Here is an 18,366-nt window from a genome sequence, read left to right as displayed (position 1 = left end):
GGTCTGGCAAGGCTTACTCTCTTCATTCACAACTTTCAATTTTGTCGAAATGCTAATGTACAGGTTTGAGGCTTTCTCAAAAATAGGTGAGCTCCTGGTGTAGCTCCTTCAGCCACCTTTCTTGTACAAGCTGAAATTTTAGATTTGGCCCTTGCTCTAAACAACTACAATAAAATCAATCTTGAAAATAGCTTTAATTGTCCTTTGAGAACAAGGCATTTCTTCCTTGCTAGAAATGGATTTTGATCAGATTCCCACCAAAGTATATTTACAGTCTGGAAATGATTAGCAAGGTGCTCAAGATAATGGAATATTCAGAGAAGTTCTGCTTTCCTTATTTAATATGGATGACTCCACAGAATTGCTTGTTTGTGGCCACTCATAGGAGAATGGATCTTCCCATTAGTTGACGACTTCAATTTATGGTGCATGTACCAATAGTAATTTGTATGAAGAAGCCTTCTAGAACAAGCCTTGGACAAGTGTGGAAATTCGTAGAGAAGAATGAGAAATTGTAAGAAGGATCTATATGTTCTTATATTACTTGTGATGTCTCTTCTTATAAATATATGAAACTATAATTGTTTTCTAGATTACAAAGTCTCTAAATATCAAATGTTCTGAAAATTATTATTTTTTTATTCAACACGTCAGATTCATTTGTATATACTAAGATTTTATTGGGCTGCCTGTAGAGAGATTGAACAAATCAACCGCTGGAGATTTACACTCCACCGCTGGAGATTGTTGCATAGCAGATGTATTATATAATATGTCTTCTTAAACACCCATCGGACTAGCACACAGAGAACGTGCTTATTCACTGAAGGACAAAATCATCTGAGCATATTCTTTAACTCAAAGATTCAGAATACCTTTTGAAGTCAACTCCTGTGCACACATAACTTGTGAACAGAGACTAATAAAGTAAACAAATTTTGGCTGCTAAGAGACTGATATAATTTCCACTACTTCAGATGTACTGTCCTATCCAAACACTATGATGGTTATTCCCAGATTTCCCAAATTAATATAGTCTGATAAAATATTTAAAAACTTTATACGATTTAAGCTCTCAGCAGAAAATCACAACCTTCGAGTTCCAATCCATGACACTTGTAAGATTGTGGACTTCGTACGATATTAAATTTATTCCTTTCCCCATACAAACGTAGGCAAAGTTTATTTATCTCTATCGCCTTATGCATTCTAGTGAGTCCTGGGATTCCATTTAAAATATTAAAAGCCTGAACAATATATGTTTCTTCCAAAGTATTTCCTGCTCCTTAAAACATTGCAATGCACTATTTATCGTACATTATTTTACTCTCAAGGTGCATTGGCAATGGTTTGGCATGACTTGTTGATTTTAATACTCAGTTCGAATAATTAATCAATCATTTACTGAATGGTATTCTCCTTCCAACTGATCTCTTAACATTCTGATGGATCTATATGCGGTGGCAATCTTCGTATATTAATTTGATAATTCATGTTCATGCACTGACTATCCTCTAGATATTAACATTCTAAGTGATCTGGGTTGCCATCATTGAAAATATGTTCTTGTAATAATGGTAATTTCCTTGTATTTTATTCTCCGCTAGCTGGATGTTGCATTTATTGTGTTTCATCACTGTATAGAGTTATTATTTTCTGTGCAATTTTGAATATCATTGAAAACTTCCCTCTGCCTGATTTCCTTCTCCATCATACTCATCGCAGATGCTTTTTGGCTGATTTTGATATGCATCAGTATGTGTATTACTGTCATCGGCTTTTGATACATACATTTGCAGTCCTGCTCTGATACCATGTTGAGTAACATGGATCGTTTTCTGCAAATGTACTAACATTGCCATCGTAATTGATATGTTCCAAATGCAGATTTGAAACTCATATAAATATGAGAGGAGACATGTCTCTAAGGTTTAATCATCACTTAATTAATATATTAAAAATAATAATTTGTATTATATATATATATATATATATATATAGGAAATGGTGATTTACTAATAACAACAATGTATCTCAGATCAAATTAATCTGATTGAAGCTACAACTTTAACACGCAGCTGCAAACCTTTATAACTTTTGAAGTTGTTTAATTGTCATCTCACTAACTTCTTCTCAGCCTTCAACGCATATTGATATGCTTCTTCTATGGTGTTAATATGAAACATACTCACTTCATCTTCAATATTGAACTGCAGTCCATTCACATACTTAGCTACCTTCTCCCTATCAATCTCCTTCCTTCTTGATCGAATGGCAAGCTTGTAGAACAACTCTGTGTATTCTTTTACACTCGTATCTTTCTTTAGATTTTGCAACTTCTTGTATAGTTCCATTTCATAGTCTCCAGGATTGAATGTTCTCTTCAACTTGATCACTATTTGGTTCCATCTTGTTATTCGGGGGTCTCCACTCATTGTCTGCTCCCTTTGCAATTCTTTTAACCATAATGCAGCTTGCCCTTTCAACTTTTCTTAGGTTATCTTTGCCCTTTGCGGGTCTCTGATATCCTCCACTTCAAAATATTTTAACTCCCCTATCCAATCAATTAGCTCATCTGGTTTTAATATCCCAGAAAAACTTGACGCATCCATTTTGTTGCTCCTTGTAATTCTTGAAAGATTTCTTTCCCACCTTCACTTTCATTTTCTTCCGCTTCACTTTCTTCTTCACTTACAGGATTTCTTGGACTTCCAGTATATAGTCTCACCTGTTCTTGTATATCATCCCTAATATCATTTCTTATTAGTTCTCAAAATCATTCCAACAGCTTTGCTATAATGGGCTTTCCTCTTATAGCATCTTCAAGCTTTTACTGCTCAGGAATTCCCTGTCTCCTGAAACAACTCACATGAGCTTCTTTACAACCACTTCTTGCTTTTCACCCGTAGGTCCTGGTGTAGATTCTATATGCTCAGGGGCAATTGGCTTTGATACCAATTGATGCAAGATAATTTTTTGAGACTTAACAGACTAAGAATTTCCACAATCAAAGTTAACTCAAACATAAACACAATCTGCTCAATCACAACTTAACAAGTTGAAAGTTCACAAAAATCTTCTTGCCAGGTAAAATAATACAAAATCAGTAGAAACATCAATCCTTGCTTCACTATAATTCTCATCTACTATATGTCATTTACAAAGGATGCTCTCCTTAAATACACCAGTGCGGCCTTATTCTTTTATTCTTTCCTAAATTGCCCTCCCCCTTTCCACCTTTCCCCAAAGAAAAAACAACTAATTCTGGAAATGTGCAACCTTTCCTTTCTGCTTAATGGGTCAATGTCCCTTAGTCTGCATTGTTTTTCTCTTTCCTATTCCTTTCATTGTTTCACATACCTGTGGCTTTTAAATTTGTGCTCATTCTTCTGCCTCACCAGTGCCTTTTCAACTTCATAGTGCTGTCTCCCCTGCTTCCATTTTGGACTGCTTTTCTTTAGACGTTGCCTACGTTGACTTCCTATGAATTGCTAAATGGTTTATAATAAAATAATATCTTTATTCCAGTAACTGTTTGGAAGAAAATGCCCCTATATTGGCTGGAAGGCTGCACAGTTAAATCACTTCCACTCCATGTTTGGAAGAATTTAATAAAATATGAAACTTAGTTCAAATGTTGCTTAAATCTTTTCATCAAATTCATTGAGAAACTAATGGCTTTGTTGGCCTCATTATTTATTTTGAGAAGATATATCAACACACTAAAATTGAAAATGAAACCAAAAATCAAAACAAGCAAATCGAAACAAAATATTTTCTTTTTATGGGCGATTCTGATCACCAGTTTGCCTGAGTGCTCCTGCACCATTGAAAGGCTGAGATGGAGAAAATTCTTACTTCAGCACAAAGTTTTCAAGCAATGAAAGGAATAAAGTCAACTTAACTCAAATGAGTGCCTCACTACTCCTTTACAACCTTCTGAAAAACTCTTCAAATTCTCCTTCCAATTGTAAACTTTCATATTTTCCTTGCTTTTTAATTTTAAACTTTAACTTGGGAAATCATAAAGTGGCTGCCTTATAATTTCCCATTGACATAAAATAGGGCACTTTGATCTTAGGAATTAATCACTTTATGACCTTATTAAATAATTAAAATTAGTCGTCATGAAGATTACTTATTTTTGACAACATATTTAAATAATTTAATTATGTTCTAAAGTCTGGATAAAGGGAGATTACATGGCTTGTTGCCATTTCATTTTGTCTGCATACATCGTAGTTAGTGGCGTGGTAGAAACACTGTTTTTACCCAATGGGACTTGGGTGGTCAGAAAGTGTGAAGGCTTTGCATATGCATTTTATATTCATTTTCTTAATAAAATGTATGGCGGTTTGGTATACATTTTTGAAGTTGAAGTGGTGATTGAGAGGAGGGTGGATGTATTAAATAAATAGTAATTATATAGTACCTTGTCAAATGGAAGAACTAGCCAACTCAAAAAGCTACATGATAAGATAATGAATTTTTGCAGAATCATTTGAAGTTGCTAAACATTGAGGGAAATACTATTTTGAGGGGAAGGACATGTTATGCTCCTATTCATTCCCTCCCATTATATGATTATTGTCATTCAAATTATAGAGTGGTCAACTTGTGGCACACATAACCTTGACTGGTCTTCTAGATCGTCCCCATTTTATGTGCAGTCAGCCTAATTAGGAATGGGATTCTTGTAGTTTAATTGTGTCTAAGGGTTTATGGTGTTGACATAATCTTTATTTTTGCTGTCACTTTGTGATGTTCTCTTGTTATGATTTTTGTATTTGGACTCTGGAGCTTGGCGTCTTGATGATGTCTCACTTTCTTTTTTTCTTCTTTATAGTATTTTGGTAATTAGCCTTCATCTACGGCTCAGATATTATCCACTATGCTTGTTTTGATCACATTGTGTGAAATTTCTGCTTCTCTCTGTTATTTACATTGTGGCGTTGTCATGTCCCCTTTCTAGCAAACTAACTTCTACCGGGGATTTGCCTATCATTGGCTCTCGTAGGCAAATGAGATTGGAAAGAGAGTCGTTCAGTTGTCAGATGATTACATTCTTGCTATTATCCAGTAAGTGGGGCCTACTTGTTTAATGCCGAATTGAGATTGTACTCAACTTTATAAAGTTATTTATTTAATTTTATAAAGTTAATTAATAATTAAATACATTATAATTAGTTATTATAATACGTTGTTCTGGAAGTTTCCAGCGACTTCTCAAGAAGTGAATAAAAAGGGGATAAGAGGCACCCATTAGAACAAGCGGTTTTGTGGATTCGACTTCTATTTCAGTCAGAGCAATTTGTAGTCATTTGGTCTGCAAATTCTCAAATTATCCTTGGAAACAAAAACTTCCATGGGTAAGCAATTTTGAGGATGTGGAATATCATCCGAATTATTGCAGTCTGGAAGTGATATTGCAGTCACTTCGACATGGTAGAAATCTGTGGCCTAGGGCCAAGTGGGAAACTCTTGCATTATTGACTGTTTGAGGAGAATCGATTGTCATCCATCAAATTATTGCAGGATTAAAAGAATTCGAAAGGAAGCCAAGGAGAGACAAAAATTCGATTCAGATCACAGGATTCGAGAGTTTAATTTGGAAGAAACTATAAGCAACCATTTATTCTCAGATAAGCAAATTTGTGTCTTCCGAGCTAGGCGTCCTTCTTCATGATGCTTTTATTGTTGCTGGAAACCCAGTAAATATCACAGGGTCGGAGATCTGCGGTGGATTTTAAGGCGAGTTTCGGCTAGGCAGGAATAATTTGCCACGCGATTTGAGGAAAAGACTCAAGCGATTATATTATTGAGGACGGCAACCACACTAGCGCTCATTCCGACCACAGTCCGGGCCTTTATCGACGAATTTCCAAGGGCATCATTGCGAGGACAGGGACTCCCTAGTTTCGAGTTAATTCCTGATAATCGGTCTGCAAACTGCAGAGTGTTGGCCGCCTACTCTGGGCATTCCCAACGACGACCACACGCATTATGAAATGCGACTGAATTTTTTGTAGTAGAAACTGGGCGTTGCTCGAACCTGTTATCTACTAACAACTCCAGCTAAGTTAGCCGTTTCATGGTTATCCAGGTTTCAATATTCTTTTCTCAAATAAATGGTTTGGTACATTGAAAATTGAAGGAACAATTATACTGCTTGCTATAGGGGTATTGAAAGAAAAATTGCTATTTCAATTTGCATCTCTATATGCTGATAATAATCAATTTTTTCTAAATTCTGTTGGTATTTACTGCATTAGTTTCATTCGTTACTTGGTAAATGGTTTCAAACAACATATCTTCCCACATTTATGAATGCTTGCTGAGTGTTTAACAAATTTCCAAAAAAATCAATTTGGATAACCCTTTGAGTTTGCTTGCAAAGTGTTTGACGAAATGTCAAACCTCTGAAGTATAAAGATTTTTGGTGTTGGGAGAAGTTATAACCTATTGGGGTTATTTCAGGCGTAATGAAATATTCTTACATATTGTATAAATGATTATCTATTTACCTCATAAAGAATACCCTGCTGAGAATATTATCATTGGGCGATGCATTTTTCTCCCAAATTTAAAGAGTTAGCATTTGTTGATGATATATTATTAATATTTGACACCATGTTACTAAGTTTATAGTTATGAGCCTCTGTAACCTTGTTCTTCCTGGCTTTCCTTAGCCACTTCAGTCGTTCTCTTCAATCCTATTCTTAGGTTCATCACAAATTATTTTAGAGGCTTTGAATAATAGTTTAGTTTGACTAATTAATAAATATATAAATATTACTGTGATGATTTCTCTTCTTTTTGGATAATCATTGTAAGAATGTATTTGTTGATAGATAATGTTGTTTTACTTGCTCTACATATTTTTAAACTAATAGTTATTTATCCCATACCACTTAACCTCAATACTCATGTTCATTATCTTTTAGTTTTATGTAGTCTACCTCTTCCATTTTAAACCACAATTTCTATATATGATTTAGGTGATATAACCTTTCCTTTTAACCTGTGCAGATTAAAGATGCTGGGGGCTTAGATGTAATGCCTTCTGGGAAAGCTACTGACATAGAGCGTATTGACATAAATGAAAGAGTTGTTGCTCTTGAACGCCTCAACCCTACACCTAGACCAACTACGTGAGTGATCCATTTTATATGCTGGGCAGGTTGTCATAGAAGTTAACAGGAGTCATGCCCTTTTAAAACTTTTATAATTCATATCAGCGTGATTGTTGTTCTCATGATCAGTGAATAAATTGGTGGTTGAAGTAGGTTTGGGTCATATTTTAATGTTCTGTGGCATGCTATTTTCTTTGTTTTTTCTTTTTCAGGTCTAATGATACCTTTGTGTTGTGTAATGGATATAGATAGTGCTAATTGTTGCAAACTCTGACATACATAATGAGGTTTATCAATGCTAGACAATTGAGGGAAAAAATTGAAGCTCCACATTTTATATTTAAGAGACATTGGGTTAGAGTTTACGCACATTGACCAGTTGTATTCACACTGTATATATGATTGTATGGAAGCTAATTTACAAAGTGAATTGGTGATACCTTATATAAGTGCTATAGTCAAGAGAGCGCAATCATAAACTTGATTAACAGAGAAACACATGCATGCCTTGAAAGAATGTAGAATGGATTTTTATTTAAATTTACTGCTTTTATCTTTTTGGATAGGGGCAGAATTTTGGTAGCAGGGAAAGGCTGAAGGTGGTGAAAAACTGAATCATATAACTTACAAGAAGCACGATAAATACTTGTTCAAACCTTCACTTCCCTAAACTGTCTAAGCAATGAGGACATAAGTTTTTCATTGTACCACTACTTCAAGTGATACATATAATACCTTAGAATATAGATCTGAGTACATATGCGAGTTATCAAATCATGCATTCAAGTTTTGAACAATCAAAACTTGTCTTATAGAAACTTGATTGAAATACCAACAAAAGCCACTCTACCAACCATGAAAGACACTTTGAAAATTCCATGAACAAATCAAATTATTCAGCTACCTACTCATGGATCACGTATATATAACAATAATCCCAAGTCTGATTTTTCTTAAAATTTCTGAATTCTTTGAACTGGCATATTATCAAATACTTGACATACACCTCAACATAGAAACTATAATAACCCTTACTGATCCCTTTTTTTTTCACAAGATTTATTTTCTTGAAATCAGATTTCCTATGAACTAATGAATAAGAAATTGTCAATATTGCATGCATAAGATGAACAATAGATAACAGTCCAAAGTCAAAATTAGTGATCTCAAAATTCACTGTCCTTCAACAAATTTCTGCAACTTCTGATATTTAAAAAGAAAACAATTGTTTGAACTTTGAAGACAGGATCTGAGGTATGCAACAATATAACCTCTTTGGAATGCAGGAAATACTTGCCAACTTTTTACAAAATTGGTTTCCTAACGATGCTGATAGGCAGAAGTGGACTCGGCGCCACTTGGTACTTTCATGTCTCAACTACGCTTTAAGATCCAGAACCCTCTTTACACTCCTTGCATTCCAACATATGAGTCATTTGGCTCCTCCTACAGCTGTTTGACACTTAAAATGTTCAATCCAATAAATTTAATGTCAAGTTGACTCCAACAATTATCCTTGACCGCCCTTTAGGTGTAGATATGCTGCGACTCCCTTGAAACTTCATGACATATCCTCTTAATATTCCACATCACCCAATAGTCTACAAAAGACAAGAATCAGCTCCAATTCTCTTTTTAATTGAAGGTGCTCCTCTTGTTGCACATGTGGCAGCCAGAATGAAGATATCCTAAATTCATCACGGTCTTGTGCAGGGATTAAATTATATGAAATATCCCAAGCAAATATACAAGAACAAAATAAACAAAATACACAATGACAGACCAGCAGATCAGAGATTTTATATTCAGACAAATGCAACCTTCTTATTCCAATCAGAATGGTGCTTAAGGAACCCTGCACCTTGTCTTCTAACAATAGCTTCACATGGGGAGTTGCAAAGAAGGATAGCACAATGAGATGATGAATTTGCAGGTCTGGTGCTGTTGTAGTCTCAGAGTTGACGACATGCTGCTTGGGTATGTGTTATCACTGCAAAAACTCTACCTCCTCCTATTGCTGATGTATGCTCTTTAATATATGCTGCTATCTTGTTGTTGTGAATGCCATGAATGATACAATGCCCACGGAAATATGTGTGACACAGGTGCTGATGTATGTGTATGGCCAAAAGCCATTGTCTCTAGGTTGTGGAGGTATAATGGATATGTCGCCTCAAAGAATGTATTCACTGATAAAGTGTATTTCTTCCCTGATGCAAACGTTTGGTAATTTTCTGCTCTATGGGTGTTGCTCCGGCCCTAAGGTGTAATTGCCAATGAATGGAATAGATGCTGTGATGCATATGTCTTTAGCTGCGGTCTCGAAGGTAGCTGCAATCTTTGTCTGATATGTTTGCCATGCTCTCTGCTACATGTATGCCCTCGTCTGGATGTAGGTAGGCTGTGGTCCTTGGAGAAATTGATGTTGCTGATCGCTGGTAACCTGCAAGAAGTAATTGCTGCTATAAATATGATTTCCTCTAGATCGCTAGACAAGAAACTATAAAATTATGATAAGGCTTGCAAATCTATCATTCCAATTTGGTCTTGAAGAGACTTTACCAAATTGAGATTGATTGTAGACTAGGGAGGATGTCTCACCTAGGAAACTGTAATCTTTGAATGAATTCCATTAAGGAACCTTAAAGACAAAGTAAATGCAAAGTTGATCGGTGGAGAATAAACTCTCCCAAATTCAATATGTATATGAAATCTAATGAAGAATATACAAATTAGTCCATTATCCCAAATAGTTGCCACAAATGAATAAATTAAAATAGGTCTAAGTTAAGAAGGGTAGCACACAAATGCACCACCCAAAGCGGGCCCCCTTGCAAGGTTGATTAACTCACAAGGGTCCGTGTGAGCTAATTGACGAATAGAAAATGGGTCCAATCTAAGGAGGGGACATGACAATCTCCCCTTCTTGAAATTATTTGGCCACAAGCGATTTCAGATTAGGATGTTCCAAACTCTGCTTAATCTCCCTTGTCGCATCCTTAACTTGCAAGTCCTCCCTTTGGACAAGATAATCCTTGATTGTATCGGAGCTGAGCCGTTTCTCTCTAAATTCAATGACCTCAATAGGGTCCATTGCAAGTTTTCGCTCATCATGAAGTGGTGAAAGCTCCTCCAAAACAGTAATTCGTTGCCCAAGAGCATTTGAAGGCAAGAAAAATGAAACATATTGTTTATCTTGGTGTTTTTTGGAAGTTCCAGATCAAATGCTACCTTTCCAATCTGTAGAATCATCTTGTAGGGTTGATAAAAGAAACACTTGAGCTTCTCCGATCTACTCTTATTCAAAGGAGGTTGCCATTAGGGCCGGAACCTATGCTCAATCCAGCATTGGTCCGCATATCTCTACTACTAATTTTGGACTTAATCTGAATGATATCATGAGTCTACTGTAGCTGATGCAGAGGCACTTGGCAAGGTGGAAAACGTTTACTCCAATTTGTTCACAATATTCATATATCCCTTCATACTTCTAGGGATTTTGAACAACTTAGACCTTCCACACAAGGTTTTGGACTTCAACATGATTTCTTGGCCCAAACAAGATTTTTGTCTCAAACATGGGTAGGAAGGTGCACAAAATGAGTTACCAACCTCCAAATGGTCTTAGACAATTTGCTAACTCCTTGACTCAAATCTAATACATTGTTCAACCAAGTTTTTTCTATAGGACAACCCTATACTAATCATTGCTTCAAGAGGGTTATGACATGTTACTACTACAAAGATGACATGCTCAATATGAGATGTTTTCTTGGCTTTAGGGACCCAAAAAACTTTATACAAGTCACCAAAACAAACCCACAGTTTTTTGTATTACTTGCTTTTTAAGGGCACGTAAGTCCCTGTAGCCCTATCTAGCGAGTATTTTGACCTTATCTTACATACTATTGACCATGGGCCCAAACAAATAATCATTACAGATAGCCTTTTGGGGAATGTAAAACAAACTTCAAAATTAGTACGGGGTCTTATGTACTGAGGGGTTCAAAACTCACTGATCAAAGTGAGCTATAGGGCAATTAAGCCTCCAACTCCAAAACAACCACCCTTCAAGTTGCTCAACCAACACAATGAACACCTCGAACACCTCTATCTTGTCTTGAAAACACATAATCCACCATCTCGCAGAGCCTTAACCTCTGAAATTAATCTCTGCAACTCAATTCATATATATCTTTCTTAGGCCTGCCACCATAGATCGCATACTCGAACTCGGAGAGTACTCGGCAAGCCCAAATTTTTTGACTCGGCAAAAACTTGGTGAAAACTCGGCAACTTAATAAGCTTTATTACTTCTTATAAAACACATTTCCTATTTTTCAAAATCAATTACAAAATATATCTAATGAGACTATGAGTTTAAAAACCATAAAGAGGTGTTCACTGTCAGACCTCCAGCACTGTCCTAATTCATTTCCCAATCTCAAACCTAGCTGGGCAGCAACACAAAAACATTTCTATCACTGCTGTAGCACATCCACGGTCCTTCACAGCAATTTCAACCTACATTTTTGCATGCTTTTATGTTTTTATTCCTTCATACTTCGAGTTCGGACAGTTCAGAACTTCAGAGTGTTGTTTGGAAAACATGTAGGTCTGTAACCAGCAACTACTTGCTAAACAACTAAATAAATTGTGGACATTCCTACAGTTGTACATCTGACCTGAACTTTGTTGTTCACTGAGGGATTTCCAGTGTTTTTCACTTAAAATTTGCAATTTCTGCAAGCATTACAAATGGTTTCAATTGGTTTACGTTTAGAAAACACAAAGGAATCTCATAAAAAATACACAAATATATCACAATTTCTCACATTGTACCCATTGCAAATATCTGATTGTTCAAACTTCAAAACACATTGATTACAAAATGACATCATCATATGAAGTTGGATAGTGGAAATGAATACAATAGCTTACTACTAAGTTACTAAATAATATCTATTATTAATTTATGATTGTTTTATTTGAAAATCACCATCATAAATTTCATATCTAGGCACTTAGATATTAAAAGTTTTCATATCTTCCTCTTCCCCGCCCTAGAGAAATAATGGGAGACAGAGGGTACAGTCGGAGTCCTAATGCTTGAAACTGGCTCCCTGCTTGGTGTAGTAGATTGTGCTTGTGGCTCCACCATGCTAGTAGGTGGAACTGGCTCCTCCTCCACCACATCGATCTCATCTAATCCAATCTCCCCTGCTTCTACTGCAGGCAAATCCTCCATAGCCTGCCTCTCCATGTCAGCAATCTCGTCCTCTGTAAATAAGGAGGGATCATTATCCTGCACAGTCCAATCATTGTAGGGATCAATGTCATCCAAATCAATGAGTTCATCTGGCTGATCTTGCACCTTTTTTGTGTGAAGCCGAAGGTTATACTGCACAAAAACAAGATCATTCAGGCGTTTTTGTGTCAACTTATTACGCTTCTTTGTGTGAATGGCATCAAACAAACTCCAGTTTCTCTCACAGCCAGAAGCACTACAAGGTTGAGACAAAATTTGGAGTGCTAGCCTTTGCAAATTAGGAGTGTTTCCACCAAAATCTTCCCACCAAGAACCTGCAAATAAGATATTCAGTTTTTTTTGTAAATAAACAATATTCTGATTTCTATTAATAATTGAAATTCATAACTTGAAATATATCGGAATTCACTTTTTCTTACTTGGTGTTTGGATCCCTCTTCCTCGTACACACATTTTGGAAGAAAATAATTGACCCCTAGCTGCCTTATAGTTCTGCAACTCTAAAAGGATGAGGTCTCTTGTTGCACTTATAGGTGTCATCCTCTCAATACATGTGATTAGACCCTCCATAACCTCCCCATTATCATCCGTGAAGCTACCAGACTTAGAGAAGTAGAACTTGGGGTTGAGAAAGTACCCTGCTGCATGAATGGGTTGGTGGAGTTGATTATTCCACCTTCGATCAATGATGTCCCAAATAGGGGCAAATCTATTTGCATCCCCCCTGTAGTACTGTTGGATGGCCTCTTTGGCCCTATCCATTGCCTCATAAAGATATCCCATCACATTTTTCTCACCGTCCACCAAGCGCAAGACCCTCACCAATGGCTCAGTCAACTACAAAGTACAAAGTAGAAACACAAACTTAAATCACAACTTGCAATGAAACAAAATGCTTCTAAAGTTCACAAGTAAAATTGAAGGATTCAATTTGAAAATTAAATCAAGTGGAAGTTACCTTCACAATCTCTAATGCTCTACTTGCAAATTCACCATCAAAAATTATTTTTACAATCTTTTCTCCATCAGCCTTCTTTGAGTAAGTTGAGTCTACCCATTGCTGACTCACAAACATTTGCTTCAAGGGAGTCAATAAACTAGTAATGCTTTGCAATGTTAGGAAATTTGTTGCAAACCTTGTAGCTTCCGATCGCACAAGTTCTTTGCCCTTGGTGTGCTCTCTCATCAATTGAAGAACCCATGGGTGATTATATATATATTTTGTTATATCTCTTGCTTCATCTACAATTGGTTTCACCCAATCAATTTTGCCTATATCCTCCAAAAGAAGGTCAAGGCAATGAGCTGCACATGGGGTCCAAAATAGTGTTGGATGTCTCTCTTGAAGCAACCTTCCAGCTGCCACATATGCAGCTGCATTGTCTGTAACAACTTGGACAACATTTTCTATCCCTACCTCTAAAACAACCTTCTCTAACATTAAGCTCAAATTTTCTGCATTCTTTATAATGTTAGAGGCATCAATTGACTTAAGAAAAACCATCACTTCATTTGAAACCACTATAAAATTGATAAGAGTACGGTTTCTTCCATCTGTCCAACCATCTGAAAGAATTGAGCATCCATACTTTTGCCATTGCTTCTTTTCAACTTGAACAATTTCTTTTGCATCTAGAATAGCATCTTGGAGCAACCTGCCACTTAAATCTCTTGGGCTAGGGGCCTTAAAACCTTTGCCTGCAATTGTTAATGCTGTCACCAAACTCTCCCAATATGGACTCCTTGCCACATTGAAGGGAATGCTGTTATAATACCAAAAGTTTGCACAAGCCTTCTCTGCTTCCTTATATACCTCCTTATTCCATCCAGTTGCTTCCAATGAAGGTTGTGACCCTGGCTCATTTCTAGGCACAAAATTGAATTTGATTGACGGGGTGGAGGATGATTCACCACGTATACGTGGACTGCGAGTAGAGCCAACAATGTGTTGCACATCAATCTCAGTTATTGTTGAACGTGACAAAGTGGGAGCAATGGCTTCTTGTATGGCTGCTTGTTGCCTTGCTCTCTCCAATTTCTTTTCATCTAGTGCTGCAAGGAGGGCTATCATCTCTCGTTGGACCTCTTCAGGACACTTTTTACATGGCTTGGCATCACGACAAGGAATGCCTGCAAGATGGTATTTAAGGCGATTTATGCCTCCACTATGCTTATTCATGCACCATGTACAAATAACAGTCCCTGCTACCGGTCCCATGATGCCATGTTTTCAAGTGGGGTCACGACTTCTAGCGGATTTCCTTCCAACAGATTGACTAGCATTAGCCGTGTTCGGAGTAGATGCAGAGCCAGATGCCATTGTGATAATTAAGCAACCTACAACATAAATAGTAACCAAAAGAAAAATATATAAGCATGGAGGTAAACTATAAAATTATAAATAGTTTTCACTAAATTTATTATATTTACAAACAATTCATTAATATGAATGCCTACTTCATAAAACTTTTTGTAATGATTATCAAAAATATAAAGTTTATTTAAATCTAATACGTTTATTAATAGTCACAAAAAGTATAATAAAATATATTGTAATTAATTTATAATAGATATTATTAATAATTATATTGATTAAAATTTAATATAATCATTATAGACATTTTTAAATTTGTACACATTACAATTTTAATGATTTAAATAATAAATAATATTAATTTCTATTTACATCAATATTAAAAATTTAAAAAAAGACAATAATAAGGAATGAAATTAAAATTATAATTATTTTAACACTTACATATCTATATATTTAACTTTAAATATATTAAGCAATATTAAAATATTTAGTAAAAAAAATTTAAATTAATTAATAATTTAATACAACTCCGAGATTAAAATTTTGACATATAAATAAAAATTAGTCACATACTAGATAAATAAAAATAGTTATTCTATTCAAGATAGGGTAAAATAAATAAATTTTAATTATATTTTGATGTAATTTAAATGTTTTATTATCAAATTATTGAATACTTTCGAAATGCATCATTTTATACCAATAACAATTTAATACTAAAATATTAAAATATTTGAGCCTGTATTAATATTGAATCATTTACAGTTATACAATGTTTAAAACATTTAAATCTAACATTTTAAACATTTATAAAATGTTTAAACATTTAAATCTAGCATTTTAAACATTTAAATTTTAAACTTTTGACTCATATCGATCACACGCACGCAAAAGGCAAACAAACGTCAAACGCAGAAGCATTTTAAACATTGAAGATTGCACGCATGCAAACGCAGAAGGCAAACAAATATCAAACGCAGAAGCTGAATTGAACGCTGAAAATGGTGGAAAAATATGAACACAGAAGTTAGAAATAAGAACGCGCTACAGGCAGAAATGCGAACCTGATTTTTGGTGACGAGAAAACACTCAAATCCTGCTTTGTATTTTCTCTGTTCTGCGAGTACGGTTTTTAAAGACTCGGATGAAGGAAAAAATGGAAACTATGCAAATAGGAAACAACAAAAAATCTGCAGCTTTCCCATGCTTTTTCCGTTTTTTTCCAGCTCCTAACGACGGAAATATTTGTTGCCGTATTTTAGACGAGTTTTAGGGTTTTTCCTTGCGAGTTGGGCACGAGTTAAGTGCGAGTTTTCATCCATGACTGGCACGCGAGTTAACACGCGAGTTGCTTGCTTTTAAACAAAACCCGCAAGTACTCAGACACTCGGTGAGAACTCGCCGAGTGTGTAAACCATGCCTGCCACATTGAAAATTATTGGCTAAAATTTTTGTAAGTCACTAAGACTACAGCTTACAAATTGGTAACTTTAGGCAATGATGTAGTGAGATAAATCTCTTCCTCAACAATAGGGTAGGCTCCCTTCTTACCATAGGTGGCTACGATAGAAACTTTATTGAAATTGAGAAATGGGCAGTTCTCTAAATCAGCTCCTCTTTTTCAAGAATGATTTTATGGTAAGTACTAGTAGATTAACAAAAGGTACCTACTACGGTTATACCAGTGGCTTAGTAGTTGACGTAAGAAAAACTCTTAAGATAATAGTTATAACTATATTTGGTTGATTGATAATAAGAATCCAAAGCATCTTATGATCAATCCTTTTTGAAAAGTAAAGTGAATAGCTAACAAGGTGCAAAGTCTCTTGCCAACTATCCAAGTTGAAATAATATACTAGAAATTAAATAACAAAGTCTTTAGTCCCAATTACTTGGAGCCACTATCAAACTATAATGATTATGTTTTTTGAAGTTCAACGTCTTCAAGAAACAAAACTGAATGCTCAAATGCTTTACAAAGATTTTATAAATGGAAAGAAAGATATATTGGTCAATTCAACTTAAGAAAAGAATGACCAACTTCAAACCTCATAATACAAAGTTTGAGAAAACTTGCTTCTTTTGTTCAACTTAGAAAGTTTTGTATCCAAAAACATAGTTTTCAAGTTACAATCACTTCAGCATAGCCTCCTTGTATAAAGAAAAAGATCCTATTTACAATGAGCTCTCTCCTTTATATAGAAAAAGAAGAGAGAGAGAAAGGTGGAAAGAAAAGGTGAAACCCTTAACCATCTTGACTTATTCTACTGACAAACTCCTAACTAACTTTAACTAAGCTGCACGCCTAATGTTGTTGCAACTTGATTACATGAAGCGTGTTTATAGGTGCATGGTTCTTTATTTATAAAGTACATTGCCTCTACATGTAATTTGTCAAAACTAGTTCTATCTCTACAAAGCATAAGAAAGAAGTACTTAAAGCACTTAGAAAGATCATCACAACGTATCCATGAACTCACCTAATTTGCAACTATTCTTGTAGAACTATTGCATCTAGTTCTCATGTGCTTCGTGCAACAACTAAAACTTGCAAATGACATTTGCATTTTCTGTAGTAACATTGCAACACTTTTTAATCTTGCTTTGGAGATCATGAAGCGAGAATCTGTAGCTTGTGAGAGTATCAATGTCTCCAAAATCAAAGTCTTTCGCTCCCAACTATAGGCAAATAACTTCTTCAAACTTTTTAATGAGAACTCCCTCATTAACAAGTTCTCCATCTTCAGTGATAATTGTACATGTCAACTACTGAAAACCATCACTGATCATGTGCTCTTGGTCTTGTAAACATTCTATTGTTGCTTTGCCTTCAACCACTAGGCTTGGCAACACCTCCATGTTGTCCATCAAAGGCAAGGTATTGTAATACATCTCTATTGAATAGAAAATACCATAATTAGGCAAAACATCTATGTTAACTTCGCTTATAGTCCTCCACACATTCAGGTCCACACCAATAGATTTAAGTTGTTGATAAAATGAACCAAGTAGTTCCTTCAATCTTGTTGAAATATCTCTCCCATGTCTGAGTATCCAATCCCTTCTCTCATCCACCACTTTGGACACCGGACGATCACGCCAGTTGTACATTGCTCTGACTTTCTTTGCAATTTTCTTAGCATGTTTTGAGAATCAATTGTCAGACAAGAGGCCTTCATCTTCTTAATAATGTCCGTAGTCTAGCATTCTCCTTGTTAAGATATTTCTTCCTTTCCCATAACGTATCATTCTTTTGTGTAAGCATACTGAGAGCATCATGGGCATCCTACTGACAAGCCAAGTGGGGTTGTTTACAAAGTTCAATGATGGTGAACTTGCAATTGCTGGTTTGCATTAGCTCTGTTAGCTTTTCAACAAGGGGCCTAGCTACCTCTGCATATTTGGTGTTGTCAGCACTCATCATGATCCTTGATACCACCTTAACCTTCATAGTCTTGGGAACCTTGGCCTTTGCAACCACGTTGGAATCATGGTCTTTGAGGTGGGAGTTCCTCTTTTCTCTTGAGGAAGAGTAAAGGAAGTTGATCCCATGGCAGCAGTGGTAACCAAAGTGGACATAGGATTGACCTATGCAACTGTGGTTACAATAGATGGGGCTTAGACATAATTGCCACCGGGGCTAGGCT

At 35.7% G+C, this 18,366-nt stretch overlaps 1 protein-coding gene across 3 annotated transcripts in view; it reads left to right on the top strand.

The window, feature by feature from the left end:
• Nucleotides 1–18,366, top strand: part of LOC149563149 (putative plastid-lipid-associated protein 13, chloroplastic) — a 238,218-nt gene that overhangs the window by 72,786 nt on the left and 147,066 nt on the right. For all 3 annotated transcript variants that reach the window (XR_016364024.1, XM_089826545.1, XM_089826546.1), the window contains exon 2: nt 7,030–7,151. Coding sequence is in view for 2 of the 3 variants with exons in the window: in XM_089826545.1 (XP_089682671.1) it covers nt 7,030–7,151 (122 nt within the window). In the remaining variant the exon portion in view is untranslated. The remainder of the gene's footprint in view (nt 1–7,029; nt 7,152–18,366) is intronic.

Source organism: Cupressus sempervirens, chromosome 4 (assembly GCF_028749045.1).
Source record: "Cupressus sempervirens isolate cs-2001-9-10 chromosome 4, ASM2874904v1, whole genome shotgun sequence".
In the NCBI taxonomy this organism is placed as follows: Eukaryota; Viridiplantae; Streptophyta; class Pinopsida; order Cupressales; family Cupressaceae; genus Cupressus; species Cupressus sempervirens.
This window is presented reverse-complemented; position numbering and strand designations above follow the sequence as displayed.